This window comes from Macaca fascicularis, chromosome 3 (assembly GCF_037993035.2).
Source record: "Macaca fascicularis isolate 582-1 chromosome 3, T2T-MFA8v1.1".
Classification (NCBI taxonomy): domain Eukaryota; kingdom Metazoa; phylum Chordata; class Mammalia; order Primates; family Cercopithecidae; genus Macaca; species Macaca fascicularis.
The window spans coordinates 138,499,584-138,516,606 of record NC_088377.1 but is presented as its reverse complement, the minus strand read 5'-3'; the positions used below and the strand labels follow the sequence as shown (position 1 = coordinate 138,516,606).

The 17,023-nt window shown below is 33.2% G+C and overlaps 1 protein-coding gene across 7 annotated transcripts in view; it reads right to left on the bottom strand.

Annotated features, from left to right (window-relative positions):
• PCLO (piccolo presynaptic cytomatrix protein) overlaps positions 1-17,023 on the bottom strand; it is a 401,999-nt gene that overhangs the window by 110,456 nt on the left and 274,520 nt on the right. For 6 of the 7 annotated variants that reach the window (XM_015447837.3, XM_015447839.3, XM_005550357.4 and 3 more), the window contains exon 10: positions 13,568-13,693. In XM_015447837.3, coding sequence (XP_015303323.3) covers positions 13,568-13,693 — 126 coding nt within the window. Of the gene's footprint in view, positions 1-2,593; positions 2,683-13,567; positions 13,694-17,023 lie in introns of all 7 variants that reach the window. The other variant, XM_045388675.2, reaches the window with a different exon arrangement.

Here is a 17,023-nt window from a genome sequence, read left to right as displayed (position 1 = left end):
TACTCCTTTACAACAACCATCTCTCTGAACTTCCTGTTTGTCACCTCCATCCACCTTTTCAGTATATTACTACTTCACATCAGTATTGCAGTAAGTACTTCAAAGTCCTGCACCAATAAAGACAACATCTCATGCAGGAATGAATCCAGGTTTCTTAAGGCCTAAAACATATAAAATTTTAAGAAAAAATGTAAGATTATAAGTACAAAATTAGATATAAGTGAATATTTTTAAAAAGGAGATAAGAAATAACAAATCACAAATGTTAAAAAGCTGACAAATGTCACAAACACCACATATTTCTAAACCCTTCTTAAAGCCTTGTAATGGGCTTATAGGAAAGGGAGGTGCCCTAAGACTTAACTGTTTTCTCTTACGATTTATCCACTTCTGGACTCACTTATTTTTTCATTTACCGTAATTAGTGTCACATCCTTAATTCTAATTCTTGGATTTCCATCTCATATAACATACCCAGCTTATCACTGCTTGTATGATGCTGCCTCATCTCCCATCTCCAAACCTTAAGAAACTATGGTTTTCTTAATGTTCAACCTCTCCCTCACATCTCTTCAAAAGGTAACATATCTCATAAGTCTCTTACGTTTAATGCTAAAGACCCAGGGAGTTTCTGTGATTTGACAAAGGTCACACTAACAGTTGATGAGAAAGAGTGGTCCAGAAACGGAATCATCTGACTCCTACATCATGAATCTATTTATCAACAAGATGTGTTTTCACTGACCAACATACCAAGAAAGTCATATACACAAACATCCATTGTACATATGTCATAGATTTCAATCAGAACACAAGGTTTACTGATTAACCTATTGTTGATAAGAAAAATTTAGAAAGCCTTCTAAAAGATTAGCCGAAATTGGCTGGGTGTAGTGGCTCATGCCTGTATTCCCAGCACTTTGAGTGGTCAAGGCGGGTGGATCACAAGGTCAGGAGATTGAGACCATCCTGGCTAACATGGTGAAACCCTGTCTCTACTAAAAATACAAAAAATTAGCCGGACATGGTGGCGGATGCCTGTAGTCCCAGCTACTCAGGAGGCTGAGGCAGGAGAATCGTGTGAACCCAGGAAGTGGAGCTTGCAGTGAGCCGAGATTGCACCACTGCACTCCAACCTGGGAAACAGAGCAAGACTATGTCTCAGAAAAAAAAAAAGATTAGCCAAAATTATGATTTTCCAGTTAAGAGGCGATATATTTATGTGAGAAATGACTTAATCGCTTTAGGCATTATAATTTTTTATTAATGTGGGCTTGGTATTTAAAATGATATATTTCATTATATCAGATACTTCTAGCATTTAAATGTTCCCTTACATAAAGTCTAGGCTTTATAAGATTAATATTATTTATGAAAATAATTTTACCTATCCTTAACAAAATAGTTCTATAGCTAGTCCATTGCTTTACAGTTATAAAAGATATTGGCTCCTTTCATCCTCATTGTAATGATGTGAGTTAGATCCTGAAATCTAATTATACAGATGATATAAAAGGAAATACAGAAAACACAAGTAAGTTCCCTAAATTCCTGAAGACAGCATTAATTCAGAGTCTTCTGACTCCGAGTTCGATGCTGTATTCATCAGAAATATTATCTCCTCCTGTAACTCAGAATTCAGACCTGATCAGGGTCAATGATTTAAGCATACACAAATATGGAAGACACAGAATTCAAACTTAATATGGTAAATATTCTTCTTATTGTCAAAGACCTTCAAAGTTGAAAGTAAACAGAGATTTCTTTTTACTACTTACAATATTCTAAGCATGACATTATGTTTCCTATATCTTATTCCTAAATGTGATAACAATTTTGCCAACTATTATCCCAGTTATCCAGCCAAGAATACCTGGGTACTAAAAGTTTTAAAAAATACAGGCAATATGTACCAGATCTGAATTTAAATCCTGATCTAACTCTAAAACCATGGCTCTCTACTAATCACTGGAGATACTAAAGCATTGGCTGGCTGAAGATCTGGTATGGATATTAAAAAGATAGGTTAGCATCCTTGCTTCCAAAGTAATCACTCCAAGCTTACAACAAAGTGCAGTCTATTCCATGAAATACTGGTTAGACAAATCCAGAAATTTAACTGTAGGAACAATTGTTCCTCATGAAGCAATGTCACTGAACACACAAATATTTCAAAGTATGTCACCCTTGATGAAGGCAATCAAATTAGGATTTGGGGCATTGGACTGCATAAAACAGGACATTATTTAGTTTCCTTCATGTCTCTATCACAAAAATTATAATGTAAGCATAATTTTCCTCTGATAAATTGCAAAATAAATGGATAAAGAAGAGAAACATATTTCTTTGTACTGGCAATGTATCTAATCACTAATATCCTGATGTGGTGTGATATCACTACATCTTAAAAATAATATATTACAACCTATCAGCCCAGGGACCAATAATTTGTATTTTTCTTCAAAGAAGATAGTTTCCTAAATACATATTAGAAAATCTTCCTATCAACATGAAATGTGGTCTGTGTTATGTGTACCTAACACACCAGTTTTAGAGAATTTTGAGAAATCTCATGCTAATGACCAATCCGTACCTGGTAATCCCCCTGGAACAAGAACAAGGAAGCTCACTCATCTGTGTGCTGTGTTTCTTGATCTCCAACCTTGATCACTGCCATGCCATCTGTAACATATGCCAAAAAAGCATAAGCAGAAATAGAGACTTTCTTGCCTAGGCACATTCTTCCTTATGTTACGCTGGAGTACGTCCTCTGTCCTCTAATAATGCTACTGGAATTAGCTCTTCTACCAAAGACTTTTTCATGACAAGGAATTCCAGAGGCCAACTTCTAAAACCAAAACCACCACTCCAAAAACAGCTAACTTTCACCCTTACTTCAATCGCTGATTCTCAACAATAAATCCAACAGCATTTTCTTGCCAGAAACCCTGTCAGTTCATCTTTAAGAAGAAAAGCAAGCTAGCTGGACCAATTTCAATCGCCTACTCTGAAACAACTAAAAACTAAGAATATAAAAGTATGCACGAATTATAATTAATATCGCAGAGGCATTTCCTCAGAGAATACCTATGGACAAACAATGAAGTTTCTCTCATTTCATTACATGTCTTATGGCCTTGGACATGCTTACTTGCCATGTAGCTCTGGCTAAATCTATAAGCAAATTTGGATATCATTGGTTTTAGCTTTGTGCTCTTCCATTCAGAATGTTCTTGAAGACACATTCAGATTTTAATGTTATATTTCTATCTTAACTCCAAAGAGTTTTCCAAAAATTTTCTAAATTTACCAATTATAATAATATAAATTAATACAGATACAAGATACAATAATATAGATACATAATATAGATACAAATTATCTTCAAAAGATTTTATTAAATTAACAAAGTTGAACAACTTATCAATATAAACGGTGTTTTAGGTTCACTGAATATATGATATTTAGTCCTTGTGGATTCATTGTCCTCTTACAAAAATTGCTGAAGTTTTAAAAGTATCATGATGGTAATGTATTTCACAATTATGTTATAACACAGACAACTAGGACAAAAATGAATTTGGAGAACTAGTTCAAAATATCCAGTGATTAAATAAAGCTTAGAACCAATGATATGCACATAAAAGTTTAGATTTAGCTCATGATATTACCAAGTAAAATTGATTTTATCTATATCTTCTACTCTACCTTTTCTGGAGATATAATATTGGTATAAATTGATAAAACCATATAATATTGTTAATAAGTTTAACACTTGCTATGGATAATTGTTTTAATGTCCTAACTCATGTTATTGTATTAATTCAGAATACAATGACTAAGTCTCTAAGTAGAGCAAAATCCTGCATTGTCAACTTATTGAAGACTCAACTGGACATGACTATATGTCTAAATTTTTTCCAAATTAATCAGTCTCTTCAATGAAATCACTATCAAATCTCAACAGAGATTGTCATGAAAATTGAAAAGCAGATTCTAGAATTTATATGCAAAACCAAAGGGTCAAGAATTGTTCCGAGAGCATTTTGATGAACAGCTCTAGGATGGATCCACCTGCCAAATGCCAGGACTTAATATAAAGATGTTACAATTAAAACAGTGTGATATTGGTGTAGGGATAGACAAATAGGCCAGTAGGATAGAAAAACAGACCAGAACAGGGAACTCAGAAAAGATCTGTGCATGCATTTAAAAAAATTAATATATGACAGATGGGACTAGTAGACAAGTGTGAGTAACGATACACTATTCAAAAAATGGCGCACAGTAGTAGCAAAGAAGAAGAAATCAAGAAAGCAATCCTATTTAAAACAGCTACAGTATAATAAAATACCTAAGAATAAATTTAACTAAGTAAATGAAAGATCTTTACAATGGAAACATAAAACATGAAATATCTTTTCATTTTTATGTATCCTCTTCAATTTCAATGGATAAAAAATTGAAAGGACACATAAAAAATGGAAAGATATTTCATGTTCATGGATTGAAAAAATTAATATTGATAAAATGTCCACACTATGTAAAATGATCTGCAGATTCAATGCAATCTCTGTCAAAATACCAATCAATGTCATTCTTCACAGAAATAAAACAATTTTTCTAATAGTTGTATGGAACCCACAAAATGCCATGAATAGACAAAGTAATCTTAAGTAAAAAGAACAAAGCTGGAGGCATCACACTACCTGGCTTCAAAATACACTATAAAGGTATAGTAACCAAAAGAGCATGGCATGGCCTAAAAGCAGACACATAGACCAATGGAAGAGAATACAGAACCCAGAAATAAGTACGTGCATTTACAGCCACACAGTTTCAACAAAGGCGCCAAGAATATACACTGGGAAAAGGATAGTCTTTTTAAGAAATGATGCTGACAAAACTGGATATTCATATGCAGAAGATTAAAATTAGAACACTATCTCTTATATATCAAAATAAACTCTAATTTAAATAAAGATTTAAATTTAAGACCTGAACTTATGAAACTACTAGAAGAAAATGTTAAAAGAATACTCCAGGACATTGGTATGGGCAAAAATGTTTTGAGTAAGACTTCAAAAGCATAAGCAACAAAAGCAAAATTTGATAAATGGGATTGTGTCAACCTAAAAATCTTCTGCACAGCAAAGGAACCAGTCAACAAAGTGAAGAGACAACCTACAGAATGGGAGAAAATATTTGCAAACTATCCATCTGACAAGGGATGAATAGGTAGAATGTATAAGGAACTCAAACAACTTAATAGCAACAAACCCCCCAAATAAATTGATTTAAAAAATGAGCAAAAGATCTAAATAGATATTTTTCAAAAGAAGACATACAAATGGCCAAAAGATACATTAAAATGCTGAATATCACTAGTTATAAAGGAAATTCAAACTAAAACCATAATGAGATTTCACCTCACTCCATTAAAAATGACTATTTTCAAAATAGTGATGCCGGCAAGGAGATGAAAATAGCAAATGCTGGCAAAGATTTGAAGAAAGAGAAATGCTCATACACTGTTTGCCACAAACAGTGGCAGACACAGAAAGACAAATATTACATATTTTCACTCACATGTGTAAGCTAAATAAATTGATCTCATGAATATAGTAAATATATAGCTAGCAATAATTTATTGCATATTTCACAGTAGCAAGAAGGAAAGATTTTAAATGTTCCCAACACAAAGAAATGATAAATGTTTGAGGTGATGGGTATCCCTATTATCCACATTTCATCATTACACATTGTATGCATGCATGAAAATATCACATGTACTCTATAAATACGTACAACTATTATGCGCCAATAAAAAAAAATGACCCAGAGGCATATAGCCCCTCAGGAGCTGAGCCACTCCAGAGATGGCTCAGGAATGCTTGTTGAAAAAACAAGACAAAAGTCCTGTTTAAGTTCTGAAATATAAAGCTTTAATAAAATGGTGCATAGAAAACTGATTATACATATTGAGAAAGAAAACAAAACTAAAATATGAACTTTCTACTTTGGACCACAGATACATTAAAAACAACTTAATTCTGTGAGCTTAAGAACATTTCTGGAATGTAACATTTTACAGTTTTTAGAAGAAAATGAAGAATAATATATTTAAGACTTCAGGGCATGGAGAATTTCCTAAACAATACAACACATTTATAAAACTTACTTGAAACAAAATGACAAATTTGACTATATTAAAACTTCAAATTTTACCAAAAAAAAAGAGACAGAAACTAAAAATATAAGCCATATACTGGTAAAAGCTATTTATATCCTACATATTTGACAAATGATTATGTTCAAAATATATAAAGATGCCCTAAAATGATTAAAAATTCACAAACAATCCAATTAAAGAATAGGCAAAAAGATGAGTCAAATCTCAGATGAGAAAAATCCACAAGCTAACAAGATTAATAGAATATGATCATACTGAGCACTACTGAAGGAAAAGTAAATGAAAGCAACAACGGGAAACCATCGCACAACGGATTTGATAAAAGGAAATGTAAAGAAGGAGGAACAAGTATGTATAGAGATGAGAACACTAATTTGACACTGACAAATGTAAAAATAGTATGAAACACTTGGGAGAGAAATTTGGAAAAAAAATAAACTAGTAGAAGAAGCCACAGAACATTCTTCCACGTTATTTGACAAGATTGATAGTCATTATAACCCAGAAATTTAAGTTGTACTGTAGAATAAACTCCTATACATGGTCGCAAGGAGACTACATGAAAAACTAATTATAGCATTGTTTAAAGCAGTAAAAATAAAGCAAACCAAAACTACAATGCCCTAAATAACCAGGAAATGCTTAAATTAAACTGTATTAGAGACATATAGTAACAGAATTCTACCCAGTAGTGAAAATAAATGAACTAGAGTTACATGTACGTTTTGATCAATCTCCAAAACTTCAGGTGACTTAAAAGTGGCAAAAAGACATGTGTGGCAAGATATTATTTAAATACAATTTTTCAAACAAGCAAAATGAATCTTATATAGTTGTGGATACATACATAACACAGTAAAGAAATGTAAGCAAAAGTATAACCCAAATTAATTCTGATATTTTATCCTGGGATTGTAACAGAGGATTGTGAGTTGAGGGGTGACTACAGGAAGCTTTAACTAATTTATAGGGGCCTATTTCATTTTCAAATATGAAAGAAACATGGTAAAATTGTGAGACAATAAAACAGTATGATAGGTACATGGCTGTTTGCTATATTATTTGGTTATTATTATTATTATTTTGCACATTTGAACCTTTTTAATGAAAATTACAGCTCATCACCTGATTAAGTGTTAAATTGCATGCACTGGACCATGAGAAAGCTGAGACACTCCATCCCCCATCCACACTCCTGCCATCCTCCTCCATTCTCATTAGAATCAAAGAAGGAATCACAGATGTAAGGTGTTGTGCTGGGCATCTTAATAAGTGAAATGAGAAAAAAGTACGAATAAGCTATGTGAGTCTTACATGGCAATTTTGCTGACTGGGGAAGAGGCTCAGCTTAAGGAAGGAACATCATGTCCAGTTCTATGCATTTTAAACGTCAAAACTTGACTTTCTGTGCCTACTGTGTAATGGAGAAATTCAACTACTGAGTTGTTTCAATGAAAATTTACAAGATTGAGAGCAAAACCCATTCACTATTAAGTGCAAACGAATCACAAACAGATGTGTCAGGCAGAAAACACTTGCACAAAGTACTTATTTGAGTTGAGATCCTAACTTCTAATCTAAAACTCCTCTCTTTTGTGTCCTTACCCTTGCTCAGCCACAGCATAAAGACAATTTTGGATCTTCTGGACTAAAGAAGAACTGGCAGAGAAAAATCTCCTTCCCATACTCAGTCACTGCACAGGAAGATGGTCCTGTAGTTCTAGATTGGGGGGTTTTTCTGTCAGTAATGACCCTGTTCTCCCATCCCAGAGATCTGAATTTAAATTCAAAGCAAAGTAACATCAAGGAAAAAAATAAACCTAAAATAAATGTATGTAAATACATGAGCAGTTAAGTTCAAGGTTGTGAGAACATGTGCACAGAGGTAACTTTGCATTCTGTATACTATTATAAAAAGATAATTAAAAGGTTTAGAAATATTGATGCTGTCTTAAATGCTTAAATGTATATGATTAATTACAAATAGTAGTATATAAACCACACATATCATTTTATTTGCTTCACACAATCCTGTGAGGAGTGAGGTCTTAATAAGTATCCTACTTTTGAAAACAAAGTTTTTTTTTTTTTTTTTTTTTTTTTAAATCACCTATTTCTTTATATATTGCTTGGATCTTTGCTACTGGCATTGTGTTGAACACTGAGCATGCAGGGAAAAAAAAACTGACAAGGTCAAGGTACACAATAGATGTGTGCACAAAGTGGTAAGGAACACAGTGCAGGGGCGCAATCTCGGTTCACTGCAACCTCCGTCTCCTGGGCTCAACGCAATGAGATTACAGGAGTGAGCCACTGTGACCGGCCTGAATCTGGTCTTTATCAGAGTAAAATCGAAGTTTCCATTTGTCATGAGATCTTGACAATTGTTTACAAATTTCCCAAATTTGGAGAGGGTTGGAATATTGATCTTAGATGAACATATGCAGATAGTGATTTTTAAAGAATAAGCATGTAATAAATGCAAAACTTCCTAAAATTGTAATCAGTAGGTTTTACCTAGTAAAACAGTCAAGAGAAAATACAGTTATTTATAGAGGAAGCATCTACTTTTCTAAAGTCTATTAGGTAAGATGTTGGTTATATTTAACTTAAATATAAAAAGGTTTATAATAATTAATCTAGGGTAAAGATTTAAAATGAAAGTTGTAAATATTTATTCAAAGTTCATATATTCTAGTACACTTTTAGATGCTCAAACTAGTTCAACAAAAAATACCAATGACAAAGACGAAAATGAGAGACAACATTATATACCATTTAATACTCCAACACTGCTGAACATCTCACAGCCCCAACAGTGCTGGTCAAAAAATTGTTAATATTGTATCCTAAATCAAATAGCAAGAAATAGCACTTCAGAAATTTAGATTTGTAAATTCCCCAGATCTTTTGTCTTCATCTTTTTTATAGAACAAAGACTAATTTACGCAACTAAAACAAAGAATAATAGGTGGCAAAAGATTATTCTCTGTCCAGTATTTGTGTAGGAATGCTTACTAAATGTTACCGGGAAATAAATTTTAAGATTTTTGGGACATTATAATCCTTCAAGTACTTGATTCTCTGAGTTCTTTCAGAAAATCATTGTAGACTGATTGAAAACTAAAAAATGGCTCAGGAAATTTTTAAGAGTAAAGTTCTTGAACTGCATTTTTTTATTTTAGGAGATGGCACATATACCATTAGGAGTGTTTTAAAACCAATAGCACTTGGCCTTTTTTTTTTTTTTTTTTTTTTTTTTTTTTTTTTTTTTTTTTGAGACGGAGTCTCGCTCTGTCGCCCAGACTGGAGTGCAGTGGCGCGATCTCGGCTCACTGCAAGCTCCGCCTCCCGGGTTCACGCCATTCTCCTGCCTCAGCCTCCGGAGTAGCTGGGACTACAGGCGCCCGCCACCACGCCCGGCTAATTTCTTTTTGTATTTTTAGTAGAGACGGGGTTTCACCGTGTTAGCCAGGATGGTCTCGATCTCCTGACCTCGTGATCCGCCCGCCTCGGCCTCCCAAAGTGCTGGGATTACAGGCTTGAGCCACCGCGCCCAGCCGCACTTGGCTTATAAACATCAGAAAACCTATATGACTGCTCAATGTATTGTAAGTGAATATATAGAACAAAAGCTAGAGGGAATTTGAAAATACTCTTGTTTTCCCAAAGCCAACATAGTCAGAGTCTATGACACCGATGCTGCAAAAGTGTTAAAATGTTAGAATCTGATGTTGTAAAATCCAGTTGTACGCTAGGTGGCCTGATTTGATCATTCCATAATATATATATGAATTGAAACATCACATTGTAACTCATAAATCTATATAGGTATTATTGTCAATTAAAAATAAAAATAAAACTCTAAAAGTAAAAGCTATACCAAAATATTTTTAAAAGTCTGTGATAAGAGAAATGAACAAACTCAGGAAAAGCAGGAGACTTAGCTTTTCCGAACAACAGCTTTGTAGATTAGGGTAGAAAAGAGTACGCTCTAAGAATTCTATTGCCAACCAAGTTGTCATTCATGTTTTAAATAAACTGGAAGATGACAGTGAATCTGTAAGGGCACAGTCTATATAATTCTATATTCAGAAATACAGAAAACAAAGATATATATGAAAGAGATGATCAATTTCTAAGTCTGCCTGCAAGTAATTAAACGGGGAAAAATCAAATTACATAAACACACCATCTATCTTTTATTAACGTAGGTATAATTTTTCCTTAGGAAAGAGTTAACTTCAAATTATGAAATGTTCAACACCTTTATTGCCTTCAACAAATAAATTTTAAAAAATCAATAATGATGAATTTTTTTAATTGGAAAAAAACCTCCAGTGATATACAATTGACATCATGATAATACCTCACATAAGGCATAAAAATCAGGGTTGTATCTCAACCAATCTACTGCTTTGGAATTTTGGGATAATCTATAAGGGGTTGAGGATGAAGGATATAGTGTAAAATTAAACATAGAACTATAGACAAAAACAAGTATAAAACACACACACACACACACACACACGACACACACACACGTACCAGTAAATGTAGTGGTCTAAACAAGGTGAATTCTTGTGTATACCCTTTTGGACTTGTAAACTTCTAGCTAGTTAATCTTTGGATACTAAAGGAATAAACTTCTATCATTGTCACCTGATGGTGTAGAATACAAGTATAACCTTTATGAGGGGGGGAAAGATATGATGTACCATATGTCGACATTATTCTCCAAAACATTTAATGCTCAAAAACAGTATTTGAATATTGACAGTCAAGACAGTATCATGAATCTAATAGAAATATTAACAAGTAGTTTATTAAAGAGCTTTGTTATCAGAGTAAATAAAGCTGGAAATTATAAATAACAAATTATGGGTTTTGATTATACAAGAACTGGATTCAATCAGAGGATTTATACTCATAGAAAGGCCTGACTTAACACCTTGGCAAAATTTTGAGAGAATGAATAAATACCATAATTAATAAAAATAAAATCTTAAATCCTATGCATACAGTTTTTAATGATTTCTCACTTAAACCAATTACATAAACTGCAAAAATACTAGTTCCGAAATAAAATAAGACTTTAGTATCAGTCTTAGAGCTTGTAAAATCACAAATATAATTTTAGATTTACTTTCATTTTCTCTCTTGAGATAGTGTCATATCTATTTTTAAAATTAAACTTATGAACTTAATAAACGCCACCTAGACTACAAAGTGCAGAGAGCATCGCTTCATCATAGTATATCCTGTGTTGATATTGTCTTTAGAATCATGCTAATTTGTAGTATTTGTGGATTTTCATGGTGTTAATCCAAAAAAGTATATGATATTTATAAATTATTCAAGTATTTTTGTCAAATGATATTAGACACAGTTGTTATTGCAAATTTTATTTTAAAATAAAAATAGCATGTTCAATTTTCTTCTAAGGTATACTAGGTGAAAGTGATCCTATTACTCTCATCCTTAAAAACGGGTCTCAATTTATGTATCCTTATTAGACTGTAACACCAAAAATTATCATTGGACATAAAAGAGTTATAGTAATAGAAAATGCCTATGCGCCAAGTACTTTGCTTATAACTGTTATTTCTTTATTCGTACAGTCTTTCCTTTCATTGAGCTATCTGGCAAGCTCTCCTAACTTCTCCTCTTTTATGAATGCCATTAGAATATTTTTAATAATGTGCATTTATTTATTTATTTATTTATTTTTGAGACAAAGTCTCACTCTGTTGTCCAGGCTTGAGTATAGTGGCGTGATCTTGGCCCACTGCAACCTCCGCCTCCCACGTTCAAACCATTCTCGTGCCTCAGCCTCCCAAGTAGCTGGGGCTACAGGCTCCCCACCACCACGCCCGGGTAAGTTTTGTATTTTTTTTTTTGTAGAGACAGGGTTTCTCCATGTTGGCCAGACTAGTCTTGAACTGCTGGTCTCAAGCAATCCGCCCACCGCGGCCTCTCAAAGTGCTGGGATTACAGGTGTGAGCCACCACGCCCGGCCAACAATATGCTTTTAGTTATTTATTTGGTGATGTGCTGGTAAGCTGGCATTCTGAAAGTAAATAATTCAGCAAGCAAGCAAATATAAAGTTTTGAGTTATAGCATTTGCCTATTTCCACGTTGTAAATGCTGCCACTATAGCCAATTCAAGCTATCATCATGATGTTACTGAATTTGAAGTTGGGAAGATATTTGTATAGAATGTCTTATTGATATGGAGCAACCTGGCTCCAGCACAACACTGTGATGAATAAATACTGCTTCTAATTTGTGTTTATTCTAATAGTCTATCAAAATGTCCATGGACATTTTTTGGAAGTTTCCAATATATGTAATTTGAGAAAATCACAGTGAGTCAATTTTAACATGATTAAAGTTTTTAAGCAACAGCAGACAAAATTTATTAAACTATGAAATGACAGAAAAACTTTTTTCAAGTAATATTATATATAGAGAGAAAATAAAAAGGTTGCATTTACTTTGTGACAATGTTCATTATAAAAAAAAATCACCAAAACCTTGCGAACTATATTTATGTTAGAGAATCTGGAGAATGGAAATGACCATATTATCTGATTGACAATGAAAAATTTTCATTATGTATTTTGAGAATCTAGGTCCAATATTTTACTGAATGAAAATGATTAAGTACATATTTTATGGCCCATTATCTCCTGTTCTAATGATCATTACTTTAAAACACTTTTGAGGTACTGAGGCATTTAGTATTTAAAAACAGACCACACCTAGGACAGGGGTTGGCAAATGTTTTCTGTACAGGGCCATGAGTAAGTATTTCAGATGCTGCAGACCATACATTCTCTGTCATGAATGCAGTTCTGCTATTGTTTTGGTAAAGCACCCAGGCTCAATATGTAAATTAACGATCATGACTGTGTTCCAATAAAACAGTGTTTACAGAAGCAGGCAGCAGATGGATAAAGCCTGTGGGCCATCCATACTTGTTTACCCAACCTTAGCGTGTACTGAATCATTTGATTTTTTTTTGTAGCTCTAATTCCAACATATTTTTTCTTGGTGTTTGTGAAACACTATCATAGATAACTCAAGTGTTTTTTAATAAAATTGCCCCAGTCAGTAAAAAAGTTTTGACCAGTGTTTCTTAAACAAGATACTTCTGTAGCTAACTGCCAAAAGGACAATGCAATTGAAAATAAAATGAATATATTTGTGGACATATCTTCTTTTACATTACTATACCAAAATTTCACAACTAACCATAAGGAGAGAGGTTTACCTACACAGAGAATGGTGAGAACATTTGCATATTAAATTAAAATGCATTTAATATGAGTGCATTCATTTTATTTTACTGTAAAATTCCTTATTCTTACCTTCCATAAGTTTCCCTGTCTGTTCTGCACTTCCCCCAGGAAGAATCTTGGCAATGTAGGCTCCAATTTCTCCACTATGTCCAGGGATTTCTTTACCACCCACAATTCTAATTCCTAATCCATTACCTGTAGTAAACAATTAGCAAATTATTAGTACTAATTTAAGAAGGGACAATAGTTATCACAAGTTATAGAGATAACAAAAAGTAGATCAGGTACCCAGAAGCTAAACATAACATGAATATTGGAACTGGACACCAAAACCAAAGTATGTCATTCTGATTTCAATAATATAAAATAGGATTTTCTGAGATCTTGGTAGACTCTCCAATGATTGACCTGATATTAACAAGTAATTTTTTGAATTCAGCCATATTCAGTAATATACCCAGGACTTGCCAATTTTTGACTAGGTATTTTGTAAAAATTTTATGAGTGTTCCCAGAGCATACAATTCACTTATGAAATTAAGAAACATTTTACTTACAGAAGAGCAGTAATGACTATTCAAAATTGAGAAGACACAAACCAATCATACAAACAATTGTAATTTATAAAGTGAAAACATGCTCATAATTTTTAAATTATTATTCATTTTTCAGCCTTAATTAATCAACTAACATTGTTTGTGTATTAACCTGACACTTACTACAAGACACAATAAAATTATTCTTGACTGATGAACATCTTAGTAAACTGCCTCTTACTTTGCAGTACAGGTTCTTCTGGAATTAGCCACATGAAAAGACCAGGGTGAATAATTATTATGAGAAACCTAATTGAGATAAATATAAGTGTAGATATTTTTAGTTTCTGTGTTTTTTTTAAAAAAGGGCTAAAAATTAGCAAGTATATAGAGGACTAAACATACCTAAACATAGAAAAATACAGTGAATGTACTGTTCTGTAATCTCATGGGACATTGTTGCATATACGCTTCATCATTGACCAAAACATTATGTGGTGCATGAGTATGCTTTAATGCATAGCAGTTTTAAGATCATTATTTTGAAAGGCAAGAAACAAACACATATTAATCATGACAAATAATGGAATATTTGAATAGCTCTATTCTTTTTATTTTTTTGTAGAGACAAGGTCTCACTATGTTGTCCAAGCTGGCCTCAAACTCCTGAGCTGAAGCAATCCTCCTGCCTCGGCCTCTCACAGTGCTAGAATTATAGGCAGGAACCCTTTTCTTTTAAAGCAGTGGCTTTCAAATGGGGGTTACTTTTCCTCCCAGGTTATATTGGTCCATGTCTAGAAACATTTTTGGTTGTCAACATGGAACGATGCTATTGGCATTTAGTGGGTAGAGGCCAGGAATGCTGATAAACATCCTACAATGCACAGGATATCTTCCTAGGATTCTCTAGGCCAAAATGTCACTAGAGGCAAGGTTGAAAACCCCTGTTTTAATGAAAGCAATGCATGTTAATTATTTTAAATCTAATGTGACTATTGAGCAATCTTGATTTTTTAAGCTATAAAAATTAGAAAGATTGACATTTCTATAAAAATAAAACAAGAAAATCCTTTTGCAGAATTCCTTCTATAGAAACGAATGGGTTACAAATATGGGAACAGATCCTATATATAACACTAATACTTTAGTCACATATTTTGGGGCTTTCCTTCTATTTGAATACCTTTAAAAACACTTTTTTCCCCCAGGAAGTCCATATCAAAACTCAGATTCCACAAATAGACTTAAGATTGCTATACCTTATAAAGGTATGGCTAAAAGTGTAGTTGCAGGCTGAGTGTGGTGGCTCATGCCTGTAATCCCAGCACTTTGGGAGGCCGAGGCAGGAGGATTGCTTGAGGCCAGGAGTTCAAGACCAGCCTTGCCAACATAGGAGACAAAAACAGAAAACAAACAAAAGAGTGTAGTTGCGGAACTTCAAAATCTATTCATTGGCATGAAGGACTTTAAAAATTTGGTTTTAGTTTCATTCTGCAAATGACAGTGTCTTGAAGGTGAAGTAGTTGGGTCCTCAGAGTCATTGGATTTCTAGTAGCTAAGCACATTCTCAAACCCTGTGGTAAAGGATCAGTGATGAGAAACTGTAATTAGAACCATCTCAATAAAGTAGCACAGACACAATAATTATTTAATTTTATAATATATAGTCTCACAATAGTGAATTCAAATACTCAAAAATGCTTTTGAAGTATACTTCACAAGCCTCATGTCTTTGGTAAATAGAATAATACAGTCAAAATGATCCTGTGAGAAATGAGACTATATACATAGAAACAATTTCAGTCATATAGTTAATTTTCAACAATTACTGTTCCTCTTGTTGACATTGCTATATTGTTTTTTGTTTTGAGACAAAATCTCACTCTGTTGCCCTTGCTGGAGTACAATGGTGTGATCATAGCTCACTGCAGCCTCAAACTCATGGGCTTAGGGATTCTCCCACCTTAGCCTCCCCAGTAGCTGGGACTACTAAGTGCCACCATGCCCACCTAAGTTTTTTATTTTTAGCAGACACCAAATCTGGCTATATTGCTCAGACTGCTTTCAACCTCCTAGACTCAAGTGACCCTTTTACTTCAGCCTTCCAAAAGTTCTGGGATTACAGGTATGAGCCAATGTGCCCATCTGCTATTGTTTCTCATGTAGACAATTAAGTTGCATAGGAAGATTTAAAAATTTTTGTAGAATAGAACATTAGAAAATAAATGGACCCAGGGAAAATAACATTTGTTTGTTTGTTTTATAGTAGCTGCTTCTACCCTAATTTGAATGTCATGAAAAGAAATTAAATTTATGTAATTTTAAAGAATTAAATCTGGATATTTTGATTTCATATTTCTATAGTTGCACTGTAATGTTTTTTATTTCAAATATAGATAAAATGAATAAAAATATTTCTATAAAAATGTAACACCACTCCTCAAATCTAGAAAGCAGAATACCAATGGAATTTTTTGTAAACTCAAGAAGCAACATTAATTTTGAATTGAAATTCTTAGAAGTAAATGATCCTTGACAAGTGATGTGTATAGTATTGTTTTTCAACTTTTGACAAATTTTTATCAACATAATGTCATCTCTCTGCTTTTGTTTCATCTCAAAACATTGATGAAATGCTACTTCAGATGCCATGAAAATGGTCTTGTTCTTGTGTTCACAGTACGACAGCATACAGAGACATGTAAACCAATAGTTACTCCAGATAACATAAGTGCTTTACTAAAAAAGAAAGGCATAAGTTGTGGTAATTTCATGATATATAAGCATATCTGTGGTTAAGAAAGTCTTACCGAGAAGTTTAAAATTTAGAAAACCTTCAAAGGTTGGGATCTTTATAGAAAAGAGAAATTCAATGATAAAGGTAGCAAAACCATTAAGAAAAAGCATTACCTCTACTAACCTTAGAATTACAATTTAAGTCTCTACGTACATTATAAGTATTTGATAAATATGCTACTTTGGAGTCACTT